Source organism: Tachypleus tridentatus, chromosome 13 (genome assembly GCF_004210375.1).
Source record: "Tachypleus tridentatus isolate NWPU-2018 chromosome 13, ASM421037v1, whole genome shotgun sequence".
Classification (NCBI taxonomy): Eukaryota; Metazoa; Arthropoda; class Merostomata; order Xiphosura; family Limulidae; genus Tachypleus; species Tachypleus tridentatus.
Window position 1 is genome coordinate 19,972,829 of NC_134837.1, and position 23,746 is coordinate 19,996,574.

The window sequence follows — 23,746 nt, forward strand, 5'->3', positions numbered from 1 at the left end:
TAGTTTTCTAAAGGAACTTATTTGTTTCTCATGTTGTGAGCTTTTGGGTGTTTTTTTACCTTTTAAGTTTACTGGTTTTACTTCTGTGTTACATTCTTGCTTCCTGGCTATGCCATTTTTTTCACTCTCCATTGTTTGTATTCCCCACTCAGCTTCTCTCCAAGGTTAGAAGCCTTCTTGTTGTTCATTGTACTTTATATAATCCTCCATTTTAAACTTGGTCTACAAATTCATTAATTTGTTTTTGCTTGCTGTCACTGTTCGTCACATTATTGTTATGTGGTCACCATTTTTCCTGACATGTTTTATTATCAGATTTTGCTGTGTTTGTTTCATAGTTCCTGTCATTTTCTTTATGCATTTGGTTTTGACTGATCTGAAGATTAATTTTGTTTTCATTCTGCTTTCTGTTTCCTTCTTCTCCCACCTGTGTGTCCATTGCTCTCCTTTCCTTTGGTTTTAGATGTTTTTATCTTTTTTGTGATTTATTCCTGTACCCTTAGGCTGCCCCTTTTGTCTATTCCATGAGAGTACATCATTAGGATTAGTATGTGAGCAGTTCTGTTCATTTTTCACAAAGGCCTTTTGCTACATTTGTTTTGGATCCCACTCTGTGGCAAGTGGTTCCTGACAAGGTATACTTAGTATGAAATCTGCATTGTACATCCTGTAACCATGCTAGATGACTAATAATATTAATGTAGTTGTCATTCATACCTCAACATCACGTATTATACTCGAAACAATGTAATGTACCACAATATTATATTGTGTACACTGTTGAGGTGGGGTATTCCATAGGACCAATCATGGATATATCTTGTGGTCTTTTGCTTCATAAGTACTTAACTTGGGGAAAGGAACTATTTTTATTTTTTTCTTAGAAATGATGTTTTACAACAAAAGTTTTGAAATGTCACAACCTGATAAAGGATAGAAATACCTAATGAAATTCTAAATATTTATTTTTAAGCTGAAACTAGGAACTACAGTATTTATTAAATTTTCCCTTGTGGGTAAGTGATAAATCCACAGATTGATTCCCCAAGTTGGACATAATGCAGATAGTTCACTGTGTAGCTTTGCTTTAAAACAACAACAACAGTTTAGTAAATTCATGCAATTTAGTTTAATACTTTCATCATGAGGAGGAAATAAATTAAGAGAAATCAACTACACTTCTTTAGTATGGAAAGAGTTAATTAAACATTTAGAATAGGTTTCCCAAAACAACTTGTACAGCTGTATGTTGTATTACAATGCACTGCTGAACAAATTCTGTGGGGAAAAACATAAAAAGGATTCTCACAATTTATTCACCCCTGTTTATACTTCAAATCTTGGTTGCAGGATTACATGCAGTTACTCTGTTCCTGATGGTCATAGTTTATCTTTTACTAATATTTATCTTACTTCTACCAAAATTAGTCTATTAATGAGCATGTAAATACAAAGTTAGGAATGAAGTTGTGTATTTTGGGAGATGAACTTGATTAGTGTGGAACAGTTGTTTATTCAGATTAGCTTGTGATTGTAACCAAGTCTAATGATAAATGCACTCTATATCAGAAACTGTGTTCACAAACTAATGCAGCTGTGAATTTTGTACATAGTTTATTAAAAAGCAAGGCTGTTGTACACCACACTGAGTCTGACCAATGTTATTTTGTTGCAGATAAAGAATATAATTTATCACACTGTGAAAGATGCTCTGTCCTTGCTGGAAGGAAATGAAGCAAACAGAAAGAAACTAATGACCACTAGTCATGCAAGTAACTTATGAATGTAACTATGAATTGAAAACGGAAACTTGTTTGATATTAGAAATGATTTAAGATGGCCTGTAAAGTATGTTGCATACCAAAACTCTGTTGATGAGTTGCCAGAAATAGAGTTTACCCATTATAAGCAGATTACTTATAATGTTGACCAATTCCTGATGTGTCAAAAACTATTCATAAACTCAGAATTCAATAAGTTAAGATTACTGGAGACTGTTAAACTGCTATAAATCTTCTTGTTACTTACATAAACTAAAAGTATTGTTATTGTTTCAAGGAATAGTAGTATCATCATTGGTTATACTCAGTACAGAGTAACTTCGTTTTTCTTTTGTTTGTTTGTTATCTCAACACTTTTCAAGAATGATAGTGTTATTACAACAAACATGGCTCTCACTTTACAATTTTTGTCACATTGTTTAATAAGAAAAGAATCACAAGGTTTTGTAATAATTGGTTAAATTGGTCAACTTCTATAGATGGTGTTTTATTTCTTAGTCTTTGAATACTAACATGCAAACAAATATGTAAATAAACAACATAAAAGTTGGTTTAGAGTAAATCTACTCTTTTTACCATTTGTGTTTATCATGATACTCATCACTTTGTTTATTATGTATTCTTGAGCTGCCAAGAGTTCATAGGTCAGTTAACACTGTAAAGCCAAATAAAAGATGCAGTTACTTAAAAGGTTGTCTTATTTCTCCAACTTAATAATGCTATTTGTATTTTACCACAGTCACATGTGAATAGTAACTATTTCATAGTGATCATCTTAGAGAACTTTTTAATAATGTCGCACGTTTGCATTGTTTGTTTGTTTTTGTTAGTTAATATGTTTAGAAATAGCGTTTAATACCATTTATGTAAAAATGGCAATAGGTTGAATCATTTTTGATTATGTATATGTGCCCAACTGGACCTGGATTGGGTTTTCAAGTTTTCTTCCATAGTATATGTGTGTTTCGTAACAATAATTTTTTTCCACTGGAAATGTGTTTTGTGGTTTTGAAATTTTGTGCTTCATTAAAAATACTGTTTAATTCAGCCAAAGTCTCTTCAGTGTAACTTGTAGTTATCAGCATATTTATCCATATAGCTTTAGATAAGTTATAATGTTCTCTTACATCGTGCTGTAAGACTTTTTATAGTAAAAGTTATTGTCAAGTTAATCTTCCAAAATATTTCACTTCAGAATTGAAGCTGAAAAATGCTTGAAGTTTTATAATTAAAACAAATGTAATTGAACAGGTATGCACTCAGTTATGGTCAAGTATCACTAATGTAATTCTAAATAATGAATGCAAAAAGAACCGATTTAAACACTTTGTCTTTTCTTGTAAGCTCTGATGGTCCTGTCACTTGTTTGTAATTTAATTTCAAGAGAAATAAAAGTATGTTTTTAGAATTTGGATTTACCTTTGCAATATATATATATAAATTTTGAAGCAATGTTTCATCCTATGTAATACAATCAAAATGTCACTGTAGAACAATACACAAGAAAACATAAAACAATGTCATGAACATTTTGAACAATTTTTAATAAGAGTGCAGTCTGGAGATTGATGAAAGTTTTCATTAGATCCATGTTTCCTTTAAAGTACACTGAGAATTTGAATGTTTCTCAATTAAATATAAATTTAACATTGTTTTGTTACAGAGGTTAATTTATGTAAAATTGATAAATTTATTAATATGAGTCACTTTATAGAAAAAGGTATCTTGATGATCAGATATTGTTATGTGACATTTTTATTTGTGGACATTTTCATTTTACATCAACATATAATTAAGAGTTTATCTGTCAGTCTGCTGTTAATACAACTGGGCTATTAGGAAGACATCTTTAAATAATTCATAGGATATAATACACTGTTTCTAACCACAGACATTATCTTATGACAGAAAAGTTGGATGAATTCTTAAGATACCTTTATGAAGTAAATCTCTTTGGTAATTTACCTATTACTGGAGCTTAGACATTTAAAAAATCATTTTGTTGTTTTAAGATAGCCATGGTTGCTTTTCTGTGAATCAACATTTTATTATGGAAAACACATCTTACAGAAACAGCTTAAACATATTGATGTTGATTACTAGAACTCTGAAAGATACAAAACTTAATATTTTTAACTATAGTCGAACATACTTGGCTATTTTTGTGTTGTTATATCAAAAAATAACTAAATTGAGAAATAAATCATAAGATGTAAAAGATACAGATATAAGTATTTGTTGATTATGTAATGCAAGTTTTGGCCAATATTTTTGAATGAGTAGCTAAGATTTTTCTGAAAGCCATGATTAACACATCATCAAGTAAATTACAATTAATGTAATATTTTATGTTATAAACAGATTATTACAATATGCTATAAAGAATGTGTTATTGTAAATGGTTTCAAAAAACTGCAAAATTTTTCCTGTTGTAGTCTTTTATTATTTTAACACTCCTACGAAAAGACGTTTCTAGTCCTGATTTCTCCAAGCCCATTCCCCTGGCTGTGGTTTCGCTAGATAGTAGATAGGGACAGTGGGAATCTCGTTAATCCATTCATTAATGGATTTAAATGGCAATTTCATTTAAATACAAAATTATTAGCCTAATATTAATAACATTTCAAGTTGCTCTGGGGCCTATTAGGCCTCACTTTTCGTAGGAGTGTTAATAGTTTTTAATCTACATTTAAATGGGTTTGGAAAGTGTTGTAAGCAGTTAAAGCATTTTGCAATATTTAGTGAATAATTTTATAAATAAAAATCATTTTGTGTGTATTGGTGTGTGTGTGTGTGTGTAAAACACCAATCACATGCAAGACATTGGGCCACTTGCCATATCAAAGTTGGACCTCCCAGTGAACATGGGCTAAATGGTTTCAGTCTCCTAAGTGTAAATTTGTGTATGAATAGAATTATCTATTTAATCTTTAGACCTAGTAAACTCAAATGCTGTTGGACAAAAGTTCATTATCCTAGGGTGAAAAGATGCTAATAGTGTTATCTCTAAAGACATAACTGCACATGTGTAAATTAAACTTTTTACTGCTTTCACTGGTCAATCTGGAATTTGACAGGCAGATGGCTTTGTACCCAGGCCAGTCATAACCATATTAGAACCAAACCTCAAAACATGAATCTGCACATGTACAGAACTACATCCTTAACCCTTTGACTGATGAAATTATCATTTTCATTTTCCACTTCAGGAGAAGTAATAGAGCAAAGGGTGTTCCAACTATATAACATTTCTAAAACGTTATCTGACTATGGGAGAGGGCCATTTTGGTTTCTGAAAATGATGCTGTTTACAGCATAACTTTCAAGATGTTGTGGAAATTATTTGGAGAAGACAAGTCTTATAAATCCATTGACTCGATATTAGACCCTGATCAAGTTTTTTACTACCCAGCTGAATTCTCAAATTCACTTTAACTCCCAAGTTTTCCACCATACAACTTTGTACTCATAATTGGAACACCTTCCATGCTTTTGAAAAAAGTAGATCCACCAAGATTAACTGTGAAATAATTACTTTTGCTATAATCACTACAGGCAATTTCAAAAGTGGATATGTCTTTCTGCCTCAGATACCTATCATCCCAACTGATCTCAAGAGACTTATCCATCCAACTCAGCTTTATGGTGTCCATTAATAAGGCACAAAGGTTATTTAAAGCTGGTTGGATTAAATACAACAATTCCTTGCTTTTCTCATGGTGAGCTTTATGTTGGATGTTCTTATGTAGGCAATGAAAAACATTACTTTTCACTAGAAGGCAAGACCAAGAACATTGTTTAGAAAGAGGCTCTTTGATATAGTTATTTTATTCTTAGTATTAGTGTTTGTGTATCTGTATGTTATGTTTTAAGAAAAACAAAGGTTGTAAAATAAATGTTTTTGTATTCATTTCCTTTTTGTTGTCATTTTTCAATCATTCCCCGAGCAATATTGGATACATCTGCTTAGAACTGCAGAAAACAAACAGTAGAGAAAAAGAATGACAAATATTGGTAGAATAGAATTAAAAGGCATCATTGGATAATAACCTATTCTGTGATAACTGGTAAGATTGTAAAATTATTTTGCTGATAGAATTTTGCAATTTTTGCAGCAAATACTGGTAGATGTTACTTCCTGGATAAACTGGTCTTTAAGCATGTGACCTCATGTTGTGTCACCAACCAATATTGTGCCTGATAGTCTGGTAGAGTTGTGTCTGTATTTCTCAAGTGCAATAAGAAATTGTTTTCATATATAGCATAAAAAATTGGCATGGACAGTGTAAATCAAGTAAAAAATGAATGAATTTGTTTGGCTATTTTTCGTGTTTATTTTTATTTTTTGCAATAGAGTAGTAGTGTTAAGAAAGCACAGTAGTCTGGGCTGATTGCTATGTAACGATACTGAAAATAATTTTTTTTCATCATTTCTTGTGGGCTTATTATGTTGTATCGTATATATAGGTACGTATTTTTAAACAGATAACACAAAAGATAATCTGGATAGGTGAGTTTAGCAGGAAATGCCACTTCTCTTCATTCCTATCAATGATTATTTTAAAATGGTTATTTTAGTTGCACTTGAAGGCCATATGCAGAATTTACCATGCTCTGAAACTCCAACAGGTGCTGGTGGTGTGTTACTGTAATTATCCAACTTTTCATTGAATAACAGCATGTGACAAAACTAAAAGGCTAGCAAATGTGGGGTGTACTCACACACACATTGGAGATGTTTGTTCTACTTAGTCAAATAGTCTACAACAAAACTTAAATCTCAAACTCCTATTAATGCTGTCAGTCTGTGATCTTTAATACTGGTGAACCCAAAAGAAACAACTTATGAATATGCAGAACTCTAGTACATTTAAATTGTCAAAAAGAAAAAGAAGAGATACTTTATAAAAATCTTATTTCATACCAGTCAGAAACAATGTTTTCAAGCACTACAAAATGGTGTTGCAAGTTGATCAAGCTGTTGGTGAGAATGAAGTGAAATAGGTGTCATAGTTGGCTGAAAGGTGCATTGAGATCAGGTGATAAGCTCAAATAATTCCATGGCTGCCCCTGTAGGTATGATGATTTTCAGAGGTCACAGATTATCACTGAGATGCTCAGTATATATCTGTGACAATATTGCAATCTTGGATTTGCTGTGATTCACTCAAATATGGCCACCTATTTCATATTGTCTCAGCAGCTTTGTTCCTCTGTCATAATAGTTTTCATCTCCTTTGATGGCACTGTGGATGTTGCTTAGTCATCTGAGCTAACATTAGAGAGCAGGAAGCATATGTAACTGGTTGCAAAATTTGCATCAACAGGCACCAAGACCAGTGGATGACAACAAATGAACCTGCTTTGTCACTGTTAGCTTTGGATCGAATAACATGAGTACCAAATAGTTGCTGAGTATATCTTTCAACTAGGCTATGACAGCTTTATGTCCTTAAACCTTACTACTGTGTGCAATGGAACATTAACTTAAAGTAAGTTGCTAAATGCAGTCCCCAGTAATAGAGTGGTAAGTTGGTACATTTAATAATGCTAGAAACCAGGTATTCATCCCAATGGTAGGCACACCATTGATAGCCCATTGTGTAACTTTGAGCTTAAGTACAAAAAAATAAAGCAAAATGGAATGTTCATGGCAGATTTGTTTAGGATAAACAGTGAAAGGGAGAGCAGTGAGAGATAAACATTTATATCTGGCAAATATTATAGATTTGTGTAAACCACCAGAGATCTCTTTAAGTTCAATCAATGAAACCTCATGCTGAGGCTACAAACTCTGAAAAGTTAAGTTCTCAAGAAAGACAGTAAATTAAGTAGCCTAAAGTCATCAGCTGCTAACAAAATATAATAAACAATAGGATAAAGGTAATAACAAATGTGATATGTGTTGTCACATTTATGATTTCAGTTATTAAAAAAAGACTGCCTACCTTACAGTGGGTGTGTTGTTCTTATAGCAAAGCCACATTGGACAATCTGCTGAGGGGAATCAAAACCCCTGATTTTAGCATTGTAAATCCAAGGTCTTACTGCTGTACCAGGGGAGGACCCCCCTTACAGAGAAACATGTTATAAATGCTCTCATCATCATAATTTTGTCATGTTTAAAAAGGTCACTGTGAAATTCTTTACTGAATTTCTTCTTAGATAAAATGATTCAAATTATCTATGCTCTGGCATCCCATAACATGTCACTTTTTGTTTGATTTATGGGTCTCCATATAGAGTCCAAATGCCTGTTTACTTCCAATCTGTTACTTCTCCAGCTAAGGAGAGCTTTTCTAGTAGTTTAAAGTCATCCATTGTTAATGGATTTCATGATTATTATTGAGGACTCCTGACACAATATGATAGAACAAAAATAGCAACTTTTGGGGTGCTGTTATACACATACTGGTAACATTTATTGTAATCACTCAAAATGATGTATAACGTAACAAATTTCAAACCACTGCTAATTTTATCAGTCTGTGAGAACATTTACAACAAGTATGCATTTGTTAATACGTGATTATGCAATATATACATGCATAAAAAAGTACTTCAACTCTCCTACTCAAGATGGTGTTGAAACAATGAACCAGTAAAAAAGCTATTGTTATTCTTTCTAAACAGAAATATATTTATTACTAAGTGCTGCCCCGTCTTCAGTGCTATTGAATATAACTAATCTGGTATCAATGTACATTATTTTGAATATTCCAGTGCTTTTTATTCTGTGGTTTACTTTATAAGCTATAATCACAATATCATAACTTCTTTTTACATGTGAAAATCTAATTTATGAATCAAGCATTCTTCATGAAAGTTACTACAATTTACAACTTGAAAAAAAGAAATTACATATCATTTTATTACTCCTACAAAGTTATGTCAATAATTTGTACATAAAGATTTTACATAAAGTTGGCTCAGTTATTGTGTAATACAGAAAATATAAAATAATTTTATAAAATAACAATATTAGAAACTTATAATAAAATGCAAAACCACAACTTACAAAGATCTTGTACATGTCCATATAATCAGTTGTGTTTGTATACATGTAAGCAATTTACATTCACACACATACACACTATTTTATAAAAACAGATTTAACAATAGCAATAGATTTGTTCAACATGAATCAAAATTTAATGATCAACAAGACAATGGTATGAGTAAGGAACATTTGATATATATGTTTGGTAACAAACATTTTATTTTTGAACATTTTGGAATATACTCGTTCCATCTTCAGCAAACTATATTGAACGTGGTAAACTATAAGGTACAGATATTTTATGAAGTTTAAACATTCAATAAACGTAATTAACTTAAAAATAAAAGTATGAATTCAATTAAGAGACAATCAAACAAACAGAAAATAGTATAATGCAACAATATTATACAAGCATTTAGAACAGACTTATTTGTAGTGAAGTTGTGTTATTATTTAAATTTGAGAGTTCATTTAAAACAGACAAGACTTTCTTAAATTGAAAATTTAGTAGCTGACGATCTAAATGAGACGAAATTTGTGATCAAGACACGTGGTTAATGTCTTCACCATGTGTGCAATTTGTGGACTTTGACGGATTAGATTGTCAGTAGCTTTTCTTGATATTCTCTATGTTCATGGCCTCATAGGTGTAACTGGTGTATAGTTTTGCCAGCGTAAGTGGCATTACCATGTATATTACATATGATCCTGGAACACGTGAATAGGTAATAAGTCTTTAGATTGGAATAGATTTTGTACTTTGAATAGTGATTTGAATATCAGTTGTACTTGAACTTGTGAATAAAATGTTTTAATTATTCTTAAAATTTGCTTCCCCCCAAAAAAAGGAATGATCAATTTTAATGGGTATTTATAAATGGTGTTTTTTTTTTGGGGGGGAGGGGGTCAAATTTGTGAGAAGGGAACATGCATGTTAGAGCTTGAATAAAATGCATGGGATAGCCATTATTTATTGTGTGTATTTTCTAATAGCAAAGCCACATCGGGCTATCTGCTGAGCCCACAGGAGGGAATCAAACCCCTGATTTTAACATTATAAATCCATAGACTTACTGCTGTACTAGCAGGGAGCCATTACTTATCAAAATGTTTTGTAAGGTGGCGATTTCAACGTGAAGAGGGAGGTAGTTAGAACAGATGTTATATACTCTAATGAGAAGGCTGGAAATAAGATTGATTATCTCATCTGTTGAGTTGGATATCAAGAAAAGGCAATTTACCATTTTTTTGAGTTTCACTAGTAAAATTAATGTTAGGGTGTTCGAAATTTAAATAATCTAAAAATTGTTTGAAGTGATTAGTGCTTCTCTACAGGTCCACAAGAACTGAAAGAAATACAAACAAAAGGCCCTTTAAAGCAGAAATTTTGAGACAATGCTTGAGGAAAAATTAATCTCAAGACAAAGGAAAACGAAACTTACTAAATAGACAACCAAAAAGGAGTACTGTACCAAATCTATCAATTCAGTTCTACTAGGGAAGCTAAACATATCAAAGGCAGTCAGGAGCACTTCTGTAACAAGAATGCTGGGGATTGAGGTTTCGAGGTCAGAGAGGTCTTGGTTGTGTAACTTTTGGATAACAACAAATGTAACCTTCAGTGTAAAGGACCTTTAGAAGTACAGGAAGTGAACAATGGAATGAACTATAAGATGGAAGTGAATGGAAAGACTAAGGTCTACTACACCGATCTGTTGAAGAGGTACTTTGAGAGGAGAGAAGACCTAAAGGGTGCAACTGCTGAGGCACAGATGTACATGGCAGGTGTAGCTGTAATAGATGCAATGCCAGGAGACAGCAACTCTGTTATTGCTGAAGTTAAAGAACATGTTATGAAGTTCACCAATCCTTAAAATGCTAGATTTAATCGAACCCTTCACTGCTCATTTTCAGAAGTATCATCTTAATAAAATATATAATCTTTTGCCTTTTCTTTAATATTTTCAGCTGAAGAGTATTTCTACAATACAAGATACATTTTTTGAAGTGGCCTTTTATTTTTTTTTCTACTTTCAATATTTGAACATTGAAGTAGACTCAAAGGTATATCTGATAACGATATTCTATGACTGGGCTAATGTGTTATCATTTTCTTGGTGAAAAACCCTATTTACAACACTCAGTATTGAAATTGGATGATTAGTATTAGTTACAAATCAACTGACAGGCTCAGTAATTGATTAATACAATCCCCTACTGTACCCCCCTCCCACTGTACAAGTAGGGAAAAAAGGGTGTCTTCTATTTTAATAACTTTTCAACTATTCTAATATGGCATTCATCTTCCTGTTTGGGTTCTTTTCAAGAAATTTTTAGGTTACGTTGGTTTCATGTGATAAGCCTCTTCTGATGGTTGGTATTTATGTATTTTTACAAAAATATATATTTTGCCAGAAATGTTTTTAAAGACATTGCACACATTTTTTATTTGGCAAGTAAACTGCTAGTGACAACTAAGTAACACCACATGGTCATTATTATGTTTGTTTTTAAAATATGCAGCACTTACAACACTAATATTTTGTAAATTGAGTAATGAGAACATGTCACTGATAAGGGTAACAATGTTTTAATTTAAGACATATCACAGTGGCAATTAGAAATAATTAAGTTACCAGTTATTATATTTATTTACGCATATTGTTTGATTAAAATAAATATAAAAATAATTTAATAAAAATTAGAGTACTCAGAATATTTTTCAATTATCTACTGTACTCCCTCAAACAGCAAGCTTATTTAAACCTTTATGTTTGATGACTGTTTTAAGTGCCAAAAATATAAAGAAAAACATGTTTATAAAGAAACATTGCAATTAAGTAAAACAACAGTATATGTGGGGTAATAACATATTTTAATCAAAGCATGAAACATCAATACAATCCATTTATTATGTCTCCAGTATTCTCCAGTCATATATATTCCTACATCAGTAATTCTCCTACTTGTAATTGTTGACAATACAACTTTCTCCAAGCATTCTACATTTGTTACTGTGTCATATTTAATTAAATTTTCTTTATTACCCATTCAAACAGTGTCTCTAAATTGTATAAACTTACCTTATCTCAAGTTACCCAATGTCTTCTCCTTGAAGAAAATTCTGTTGCTTTCAGACAGATATAACTGAACACAAACACTTTCACACTTTATTAACAAAAGAAATTGAATGAAACATTTATGAAAACTAAAAAAAAAATCCAACTTCAAACTTATATTTGCTGTTAAATAAGTCTGATTCTTGCTCTTTCCAATCCTATTTAATCTTTATGAGACAATAAGTTATTTATTGTAGAAAATGCTCAATATGGTTTAATGAACTTAAGTACAATACTTTAACTTTCAAGTTTGGACAATTCAAGTCTTAATACATAAAAAAAGGACATTTTCAGTAAGTAAAACAAAAAATAACATTAAGCCTTACATACAACCTTTCAAGAAAAATGTTTGATTGGTTTAATAAACTGAAATTGAAAACTTTCATATAGTCTTTGCACAATTCAACTACCTTAGAAAATAATTTCACATTTACAATAAAGAAAATAATTTAAAAAAAAATTATGTTAAGGTAGGTTATATAAAATTATATATAACCTTCCTAAGAAATAGCTTAATGATTAACCTACCTTAATGAGCTTAAAATTTAAATTGAATATTTTCACTGACAAATTTTGAACAATTCAATTCCCATTAACTTACAATAACAACTGGACACTTTTAATAATGAAAATGCTAAAAAATTAACATTAAATCATGCACATAAACCACTTAATGTGAATTATGCTCTGCAAGGAAAATGCTAAAAGTGGGTGAGGTGAATGTTTTAATATACTGCAATCTAACATAGATCATACCATTATTAATAAAAAAAAAACAACTTCACACTTGTCATCCAAAATGGAACTGGCATTCCTGTATGAATCATTGCAAATTGAGATACTGTATAAAATGTGAAATTGTACAAAACTGTAACTTTATGCTTAAATTGCAAGTGCTATATTTTGGAGGTAAATGTAAAATTATCTTTTTAAGCATTATATAAAAACTTACTTTTACTCAGCCATCCTTGGAACATTCATTAGCAACATCCTACAAAGTTTTGGTATTCTAAGTTACCAGTTCTTTTATATTTATCCATCATTGTTTTTTTTTCATTTATACTTTAGAATGATTTGAACATGTGGCTGAACACATGATTGTACTAAAAAACTGGAAGAAAATCATCACATGGTCCACAAGATTCATTCATCAATGCCTTTTGTTCAATATGCAAATGAAACAAAAGTTGATACAATAATTTTTATAACAATAATTATGTTCATGTTAGAATAATACAGTAGTTGAAAAGTTATGAAAATAGCAGAAATCCTTTTTCCCACATTAGTACAGGGGAATTGTATTGATTGATTTATCAAATATAATTGATTAAAGAGCCTGTCAGTTAAATGATTTGTAATTATTACTAATCACCCAGCTCCAATATTAAACGTAAATAGGATTTTGCACCAAGAGAATGGTGACACTTTTGTCAAGTCAAAAAAGGTCATTCACTCATCAAATATACCTATAAGGCCACTTCACTATCCCAGTATTGAAGGTAAGCAGAAAAGGCCACTGCATCTCTTGCAAAAAAGTGAATTTTCTATTGTAAAGTTCAATGTATTAAAGAAAAAGCAATATATTATACATTACTTTAGTCAGATGATGCCTCTGAAAACGTTCAAAGTAGTTTCTGAGGGTAAAAAAAATCATAAAACATCTCAGTATTGATCAGTATTCCATGCAACCTTGACCCTGAAAGCAAACAGTAAAAAAAGGAACATTGGTTACCATCCCTGCCAAGAATTTCAACAAAGGTTCACAATGTTAAAATTATTTCAGAAAATGTTTGGCACACTTGGACAATCCTGGATATTTCTGATGTATGATGAAGATGCTGATAATAAAGTGACAAAAATAAATAGATGATTTTTTTAAATGGATGACTCAGGAATCCTATGGGAGATGTCAGAAATGTCGAAGAGGAAAGTGGGATCAAGAACATCATGACTGAGTTGGGAGTTTATAGACCATGACAAGATAATCACATAAGAAAGGAGTAGCTTGCAATACCAGGATCTGAGTTTGTAAACTTGAATTAAGCTTCTCAGGAGGAAAGCAGCAAGTTGAAAGTCTTTTCAACTGCACATGGGTCATTCACCAGAGCTCTAGCCTGTTAACTGGAGTGTGGAATTATATGGATGTAGATCAATCAACAAAAGCCATGGGAAATTCCAGCTTGGATAAGGCATTCACATGAAAACTACTGTTTTAAGATATGGTTTATATAAATGGTGTTATAATGATACTATATTTATTGTGTCCTAGCCAGTCTGATGAGTTCTGGATCAAGTAAAACTTGTTCTTACTAATACATACAGAAAATATAGTGGGATCATAATACTATGTTTTGATGAATATCTGGGCAAGGGAAAGTTCTTTCTTAAAAATAACCAACAGATGTATCTTGCTGACAGTTTTAAAGATCTGAAGTTATAAGAGACCTAGTCTGACCACATAAAAGCTGGATCTGAAATGAGATAACAAAAAAAAAAATTCATTTCCAAGCTTGATAACAACAGTACCATCAGGAAAATTTTGAGTGTGATATTGTAAATGAATGAATTTATAGCAAATTGTGGCTCAACCAGATCATTCAGTGATACTGGAAAACAAAGATGGCTAAATGCTGTTGTAATTCATCCAAATCTAGCAGAAAGTTATTGTGATTCCAGGAAAAACTCTGTAACATCACTTAAGAATTAATGGAAGTATGCAAAAATATCACATCTTTGATGTACACTGGTAAAAAAAGTGCACCCGTGTCCCCCCCAAAAAAAACGAATATAAACTGTGTGCCAAACAAAAGAAAACACTCTCAAGTGATACAATTTTAATTACAAATGAGGTATTCTTAAATCATACTAAATAAGGTAACAATCAAACTTTCATTTATCTTAATGCTACTCAATAGAACCTTTATCTGCCCAGTCCCAATAGTTATAGTTGGGAGCTCTCTGATGACAACATTTGGATAGAAATTATAAATAAAATTACTTGTTCCTGAAGCAGAACTGACACAATGTAAATGTCAAAGCACTCATAAATCATGAAGGTAATGATACAGAGGAGAAAAATATTTACAAAATGCCAATAGATGTGACAATGAAATATGCAAAACCTCTTCAATGGAAAAATTGATCTGACCATGATGCTTTTGATGAATTTCAATAAGTTCTTTAAAAAGAAAGACTCTGTGTAAATTGTTCAATGCAAGAAAACTGGAAAATATTAAGTTTTAATTATTATTACTTAGTGTACAGCTTAAAGGCTATACACAAAACTTGTTACATATTTGAGTTTTATTTGTAATTTTAAAGTAAATGGTTACACCATATTTCAATTTGTCAAATATAATTCAGATACATCTAAAGCTTTCAATTTCATAAATTAGCAGCTACAAAAAAACATTTTCCCAAACATGAAATTTTCTTTCTTTAATTTTCTCCCCCCAGAAAAGTTTTAGCTCAATTTAATATTTCAAGGTTTTAAAAACATTCTGAAGTTCTGGAAAATAACTACAAATCTTTTTATCATCAACACTAATTGAAAAAAGTACCACATAATCTGTAATTTTGAGAGTGAGATTGTAACCTTTTGAAATCCAGTGACATCATACTTATTTCATGTTTTATTTGGTTTCTTTGTTATATATTAAATACTAATAACACTGATAATTAACATGTCATAATTTGTTTTATCTAAAATCAGAATAAACAATTGTTTCACAGCACTCTTTTTCTTTTATCTCAATTTTAAATGGGAGTGTGTTACACAATTTTGTTCATAAAAATCCTCCAAAAGAATAAACTCAGGAAATATACATCCACCCTAGCTGTGACCAGGATAGATATCCAGACATAAGGCACATTCTCCAGTTACTCTTCCTCTTCTCAGTATAATCATGAATCTTACACTTTAAGTGATATACTACAATACAAAATACCACTTTAAGTGATATACTACAATAAAAAATACCACTTTAAGTGATATACTACAATAAAAGATCCTTACACATCATGAACAGCCACAAATGTATAATCAGAACTTGCAAGCCCAGCTAGATTAAAGTAGAAAAAACAGTCATAATAGGAGTTAATTTATTTTAGTTTAAGATATAAGGGTACTTTCTATTTACAATTTTCTATTATTGGAAAATGTACTAAGATTTGACACTTTAGCCTTTATAAAACAATTAGTATCATAACAGTAAAGAAAACTATAAACTTTTTATGCTACTATCTGTTAAAAATCACTTATTAAAGCTAAGGTATAAAATATATATAACAAAACCAAAACACATCACTAAAAAATTGTAATTGATGTATATTTGAAGCTAAAATTTTGGCACTTGTATATATCACTTTCAATATTTTTGGTTTCTCATCTATCCCATGGCTTCTTGATGGCGTTTAATGTTTTCCAACCATGTCTTATGGTATTCCTCCACTGCTCTTATACCAAGGCAACAGTTTAATAGGAAAGGCATACGTACAACAAGCACCTCTGTGACAGTTGTTCCTTGTTTATCTGCTGTCTTGAAAGTCAAAGAACTGTTCACATAAACTGTTAAGGAAAATGAAAACACAAAAACATGAGAATAAACCATTAGATTACAGTTCACTTTGCTACATCATAATGTTGTGAATTAATCTACAAAAATCTAAAACTTAAATGATTAGAATGGATTGTTCTTTCATATCATCTTTAATTTATAGTTAAATCTATCTAAAGGATGCTTGCAAAAGACTCATACAACAGTTTATCTATAAACCAGTTAATGCTTGACTTACATACAAACTTATGTTGATTTACAATTAAACCTGTCTAAAATACAATTATTACAGAAACCTCTATTAGTTTATCCATAGGTTTAGCTTAATATACATCCACTAGCTTAGAGCTATGTTTGTCAATAACTGGGCTTGGTAAATATCGAGAAATGAAAGATGTACGACTTCTACAAAAATGCAAACAGTTATGAATACTATGAGGTCAGAAACTATTTAAGGAAAACTGAATGCTAACAGTTAATTCATAATGTTCTTTCAAATTAGTGCATGTGACTAATTAAGAGTATTGTGTAAAATGTCATTTAACTGTAACATTGTTACGTACTTCAGTTCAAATAGCAATTTGAATATACATATTAAGTACAATATACAATTCAGTTGACAAATTCTGGTATATTAGGACAGCAACCTGTGATAGACAAAAAACAGATTTCAAATGCCATTTCACATGCTTCAATTTGAAATGTACAACAGAATAATTCAAAGGAATGTTGAAACAAACCTGCAATCTAACATAATTTATACAAACTAATTATGATTTTCTTGTTTTCCATCATAAAAAGTCAAGCTTTAAGTCTATTTTTGGTAAGTTTTATTAGAATTAATTTTCATTTAAAAATGTTCATAATGTTAACAAATTAAACATCCAAATGGTTAAAATATTAAGCTTTATTTTAAGTAACAATATTGTTACAAAATATTACTGTTATGTTTCATTTATCACACTGTAACTTGCACTAATATTCAGTTGGTGTTTGTATGTTTTATTTATGGCAAAGCTACCATGTTTATCTGCTATCTTCCCTACTTTTGAGGCCAGCAGTACCTACTACCAATTCATGTTCTACTCTTTATCAACAAGTGGTGGTATTGCTTATCACATCATAACTGCCTTACAGCCGAAAGTGCAAGCATACTTTAAAGTAGGTTTTAATGTCAGAAACCTTAAACACTGGGTCATTACTGTACTAATTTTCTTGCCATACAACTTACCACACATAAAAAATTTGCACGAATAATAATATGTCACAATGAGAAAATCTCTGCCAGCAGGTTTGATTTGGAAATCAGTATGCAGTTTTATTTCTCCCACAGTGGGAAGAACTTCTGTCAGAATAGCACTGTAGTGCCACTCAGGATAGATTCCAACATCAGCAACAATTTCTATGTTTTTCCTAATATGTAAAGAAACACAGGTTAGAATTTATTAGCATACATTGTTTTCTTTACTAACTACATATACATAAAGATAAAAATCTGACAATAGCAGCTCACCTTTTTAGTTATAATGGTGAAATACACTGATTTATGTTCATGTTTAACTGAAGTAGTCTGATATAGACTCCTTGATATATAGTATTTCCTTATTTGAGCTAAGTCCCATTATATTAGTGAAAGTATTGGTTGCATACAAACATTCCATATTCTTAAGCATGTAGATGAACAAGGGACTTCATTTCTTCTGCTGTTTTCTAACTGTTGGACACACAACTTAATTTACATAGGATAATTATACATATAGATGTTATCATTTTAGAGCAATAATTCTATCTTTAATGCTAAAAAAAAAAATCTAAACTCTTAGCTGTGGTTTGAAAATAATCATTATATCAACGTACATATATTTCCTTAATATACATGTGTGTCTGACCAGATATAGTAGAATGAGGATCAGCAGAGAACACTGCAATTTATTAATGGCAGCAATGGTGGTGTCATCTTTATCAATATACTTCCTTTGTACACTGTTCACAACTTTCAATAAAAAGCTATTCTTCTGTAACACCATTCTTATTTTCATCAGTTCATTTTGGTAGTTCAAAACATTACTGCACAACTGGGTTAGAATGTACATTAGGTTATTTTTAAAGCTGTTTTGTAATAAGCCTTTCAAAATTAAAACAAACTGGCAAAAGTATTTCTGTGATAGATAAACTTCTTCAGATCATTTAACTTTGTTTCTAATCTTAGTATTTAAAATGGTAACTTGGATTCACTTTCTTTACTGCTGTGAATTTAATATATTCAGTGTGTTGGCTAAGGTAATGAAACATATGTTAACATGACATGTCTTGTTAAACACTATGAAAGTAATATCAACACACCTCAGGTAAAGTAGATGATTTCTATTCCCCTGGACACTTCTCTAAGCCAATCTTTTCATTTTTATATTGAAAAAATTATCCTAACTAGTGGCTAATCTCGACCCAATAGCAACACCATAAAGTAGATGATTTCTATTCCCCTGGACACTTCTCTATGCCAATCTTTTCATTTTTATATTGAAAAAATTATCCTAACTAGTGGCTAATCTCGACCCAATAGCAACACCATAAAGTAGATGATTTCTATTCCCCTGGACACTTCTCTATGCCAATCTTTTCATTTGTACATTGAAAAAATTATCCTAACTAGTGGCTAATCTGGACCCAATAGCAACACCATAAATCTAGTCAGAAAGTTCACCAGTGAGAATAAAAATTAACTGAATGATAGCAAACAAGTAACTTGTGAAAGGTGTAGTTTGTCTTCAATTTACTTTTATCAACAGTGTCACTTCATTAAGTAGATTATTTGTATATAAAGACTACTTTAAAACTATCATAAAACTTTATCATCAAATTTTAAGTCTTTATAAATGAAGTAAATTCAATACCATCTTTAGCTGTCTACTGTTTTTCATAAAACATTTGAAAAATGGAACTAAAAACATTTAAAATTAAAAAAACTTAAGCCAGTAATTAAAAAAAAAGAAGATAAAACTATACCCACAAAAAGACACACCAATCCAACTAACAAAAACAAAGTCAGCACCATTAAAACACTGATCATAAAGCTTTCTATCTAATCTTTGAAGGGCTACATGACCATAAAAGAATATTTTTTTCTGAAATGTACAATTTTTAATCCACATATTTTGTGCACTGTTATAAACAATTAGGCTACCTAGCTCCTTAACTATAATTATTATGTCCAGTCTAAAAAAAAAATTAAATACAGATCTCTATATAGCAGCATATCAATACAAAGATATATTTTATGTTTTCTACATTTTTACATAAATATTTTTCTCTACAAATGGGTTTTCTTGTCATCACGGTTTATTACTTCTACATTTTTAGTTAAAATTGAAATTTTCAAAATTATATTATTTTACATAATTTCCCAAATACCTGTCTAGTTTTCTTGCAGTAATAACAGTATTTTTTAACTACAGAGCTGATTTATTTGTGTCAACAAATTGAATGACAGCTGTGAATGGGCTAGTCCATGATCTCCAGCTGATCTAACAAGAACAAATCATTATTTTCTTGTTTCAGAAACTTGATAGATTATTTACATATTTAAGACAGTGTTGGGGATTAGAATAGCAAAGTTTTATGGAGATATATAATTTTTATAGAATTACACAGAATATTATATTTTGGTATAAGATTTATGTAGTATCTTTGCAGTGTTTGCATAAATAAATACTTCATACAATAATTTATAAACTTCTCATTTCTGGTAACAGATTAGCATATTTGTTTGGTTTGTTTTTTTAAACTCAAAATATTGTTAATGTAAGAATACCGTGTATACTACAACTGTGACTAAGTACAATATGAAACATGTTTTACACATTACTTATGATTTGTTGGCCACTAGTTACTTATATTCTAGTTCCTTGATCACTGTAGTCATGATTAATCAACTGTGGTTTTAGATCAATCAGTACAACTCATTATAATCATGATATATACCTATAATAATGATATTTGTATGCATTATGTTCAATGTACACACAATTAAATCTGTGGGTGGGAAAATGTTGCACCAAAAACTTGTTGATTAAAATTTAATATTCACAAAACTATAAAAGACCATCTTCACCCATTTAACATTAAACATTATACATAAATATATGGTTGATTACCTAGGCCTGCTACATTACCAGTTCAAAGGTTATATGTCTACCAAAATCATGTTCGATTATCTTAAAATTATGTACCATAAAACTTTGCTAAACATGTTAAAAACGTACCCCATCAGTATATGCTTCAACAACAATCATAATTAATGGAAAAAAAATTTAACTTCAGTAAAATCTAATGACATCAAAAGAGACAAGCAGTGAAATGTTACAGACATCAAAGGGCACATACCAACAGTACATATATAATTGATATTTGTATTATGTATAAGATAATTTGAGATCACTTGAATAACTAATTTTTAAATAGCATGGAGTTCTCGAGTAAAAAGAAAGAGAACACACCCACCATTTTACTGAAGTAATAAATTCAGTGTTATATACAAATTAAAATTATAGTTATGATATTTTTACATAGCATATTTAATGTAAACATAGTTGCTTGTAGGCTCAGAAATGTTACATCAACAAGGACTGTCACAAACTAGAAATTTATCAAAGATGTTTTATTAATTGAAGTTTAATGTTCCAGTACTACTTCAAAATAACTTTAATTAAGCATGAAGACTTTTAGGGCATCATAGAACATTATTAAAAATATTGCTTTTGAAGATTTGACTTTTAACCATGGATGTTATGATAAAACAATTAAACTGCACACTTCTGACAACACACAATCATGTGTCTTCTATTAAATGTGTAGTTGAAATAATAATGCAAATGCATTACCCTGCACTTACTGACACTGTGACAGCAACACCTTATTAAATTAAGAGGTAATTTTCCAAATATTTGTCCAGCTTACTACTTCATCCAAGACATTCTAGAATACCTCAAAATCCTTAATACAGCTAAAAATTATTTATCCAAAAAATGATGAATTTAAGGTACTAATCAATGGGATTAATTAATTCCTGTTTAAAGACATTATAATGTATAACTTTAGACTTATAACACAACATAATAATTACGAGTAATACATCATCTCAATTAGTCAAAGGCTATATCGGTGTTAACTTACAAACCAGGATTTGTCAGTCGTAGATGATTGAGATCAGCAACAAAGTCCCACACTAATCGTGGAGACTTTCCAGTTACAAAAACAACATGAGTCGTTTCATGTCGAGATGTTGGTCTGGTACACAAGAAGAACAAGAGAATTAAAAACAGAGATAAATAAACCCTCTTCTTTGCAACTCTGGAAAACTGTCTTAACATTCTTAAGATATTGATATAAACAAAACATTCACTAAACAAACTAGCCAACAACTTATGATTTTCTGAAGATAGACCAAACAGATCTATTCAACATTAATTAACTCGAACTTAATCCAGCACTTCTGTATGATGCGAAATCTCATTCGGGTAGTAAACAAGCGCATGCGTGTAACAAAAGCGAGACAGCTGTCCGAATTCTATCCGGTTATCCATATTCTACTATTAAATTGCATGTCTTAAACAAAATATTTTAGGTGTTTGATACTATTGCGTTTGTTATTATAAAAAATTAGAATTATTTAGTCCCTTACGTGAGGGTACTTTTGTTTGTGTACTTCTTTTAATTCATAAATACTATTCATTTCGTCATTCACTATCATACCATTACTACTATATGTGACGCCAGTGATCGTGGTATTTGATACTCGTGTGAACAAAGGCGGACTCAACGGTCAGTTAAAGTTTACCGGCACCCTATTTGTTTTCGCTTGATGTATAATATTGGTATGCATAGAGTCCTGGGCCCCATTTTGTTTTAGCTGACTAGGCAATAAGGCTTAAATCCGCCCCTGCTTGTGAAGTTAAGACAGGTATTCGATGTGGAATATCGAGTTGGTACAATATTAACATAAAAAATATAACTTTTGTTTGTTTGTTTTGGAATTTCGCACAAAGCTACTCGAGGGCTATCTGTGCTAGCCGTCCCTAATTTAACAGTGTAAGACTAGAGGGAAGGCAGCTAGTCATCACCACCCACCACCAACTCTTGGGCTACTATTTTACCAACGAATAGTGGGATTGACCGTCACATTATAACGCCCACACGGCTGAGAGGGCGAGCATGTTTGGCGCGACGGGGATGCGAACCCGCGTCCCTCAGATTACGAGTCGCACACTTTAACGCGCTTGGCCATGCCGGGCCCTGTTAGAAGTGAAACTCTGGCTTTTGTTGAGTTTTGAAATAGGGAATTTGTAAGAATTGTGGTATGAAATCGATTCACGTGTCACCCTAGTTGTATTTGGGCTATATAGAGCTATGGGAAGGGTATTCAGCGACACGGAATGTAAGGTGACACAGCACTCAAGACTTGTATTTTAACAGATGAAATTTAAGTTTTGGTATGTGGTGTAGCAAGTTTGGAGGGGGTGTTGCTAATAAACAGAGTGGCGCGCCACACTAGGTTCACAGGGGCGTATAGCGCTATGGCAGGGGTATATATACAGCGCCAGTATATATGAGGTGGTATGACACGCAGGATGTGCACTTTGAGAGGTGACACTTTGACTTTTGGTGAGTTTGTTGTATTTCCTCTGTGAATATTGTGCCAGATCGATATTGAATATTCAATATCAAATGTCTGTCCACCTTCACATGGGTATGTTTGTCAGAAAGCTAATGTTAACTGTGAATATTTGAAATGGAAAACTAATGGTAACAGTAGATTTTAAACAGTATGATATTATTTAAAAATGTTCATACAGTATAAACTTTCCTTACGTTTAGGTGAGTGTAGACTAATAGTAATAATAAAGAAACATTGAAAAATGATCTGACCTCAAACTTGTTTAGTTTTTATAGAATTAGTAGTCGTACTAAGCAGTATACATAGGAATGAAATTTAAACGGTGGCTCAAACACATCCTAGCTAAATAATTCGGGTTAATTCATTTCAAAACTGTAAGTTTTTTTTTATGGATATTGAATTGTGTCATGAGTAGTTCAGTTTACACTGAAGATTAACGAATACCATTATTCTTTGTTTTTTTTAACTTAACGAAAAGCTATACAAGGGTTATTTGCGTTAACTGTCCTTGATTTAACAGTTAAATACCAGAGTGAAGGCAGCTAAATATCACCACTTACCACCAACTCTTGGGATACTCTTTTGCCAATGAATAGTGGAATTAACAGTAACATTAT

The 23,746-nt window shown here is 31.2% G+C and overlaps 2 protein-coding genes across 11 annotated transcripts in view; one reads left to right on the top strand and one right to left on the bottom strand.

The window, feature by feature from the left end:
- Nucleotides 1-5,691, top strand: part of LOC143236737 (lysine-specific demethylase 3-like) — a 113,898-nt gene extending 108,207 nt beyond the window's left edge. For all 10 annotated transcript variants that reach the window (XR_013019732.1, XM_076475202.1, XM_076475205.1 and 7 more), the window contains one exon: nt 1,676-5,691. Coding sequence is in view for 9 of the 10 variants with exons in the window: in XM_076475202.1 (XP_076331317.1) it covers nt 1,676-1,783 (108 nt within the window). In the remaining variant the exon portion in view is untranslated. The remainder of the gene's footprint in view (nt 1-1,675) is intronic.
- A 2,916-nt stretch (nt 5,692-8,607) lies between these two features.
- LOC143237187 (uncharacterized) lies at nt 8,608-21,992 on the bottom strand. The gene is made up of 3 exons (XM_076476166.1): nt 21,629-21,992; nt 17,688-17,869; nt 8,608-16,467 (listed from the first exon to the last, which is right to left on the bottom strand). The coding sequence occupies exons 1-3, from the start codon at nt 21,823-21,825 to the stop codon at nt 16,289-16,291; spliced, it is 558 nt and encodes a 185-aa protein (XP_076332281.1). The 5' UTR covers nt 21,826-21,992; the 3' UTR covers nt 8,608-16,288.
- Nucleotides 21,993-23,746: the final 1,754 nt, after the last annotated feature.

What these genes read in the sequence shown, in the direction of transcription:
- LOC143237187 (XM_076476166.1), bottom strand. Translation starts at nt 21,825, where the DNA reads ATGTTAAGACAGTTTTCCAGAGTTGCAAAGAAGAGGGTTTATTTATCT. An exon ending in CGACTGACAAATCCTGGTTT is followed by an intron (nt 17,870 to 21,628) that starts GTAAGTTAACAC and finishes TTTACATATTAG; the next exon opens with GAAAAACATAGAAATTGTTG. An exon ending in GTGCAAATTTTTTATGTGTG is followed by an intron (nt 16,468 to 17,687) that starts GTAAGTTGTATG and finishes TTTCCTTAACAG; the next exon opens with TTTATGTGAACAGTTCTTTG.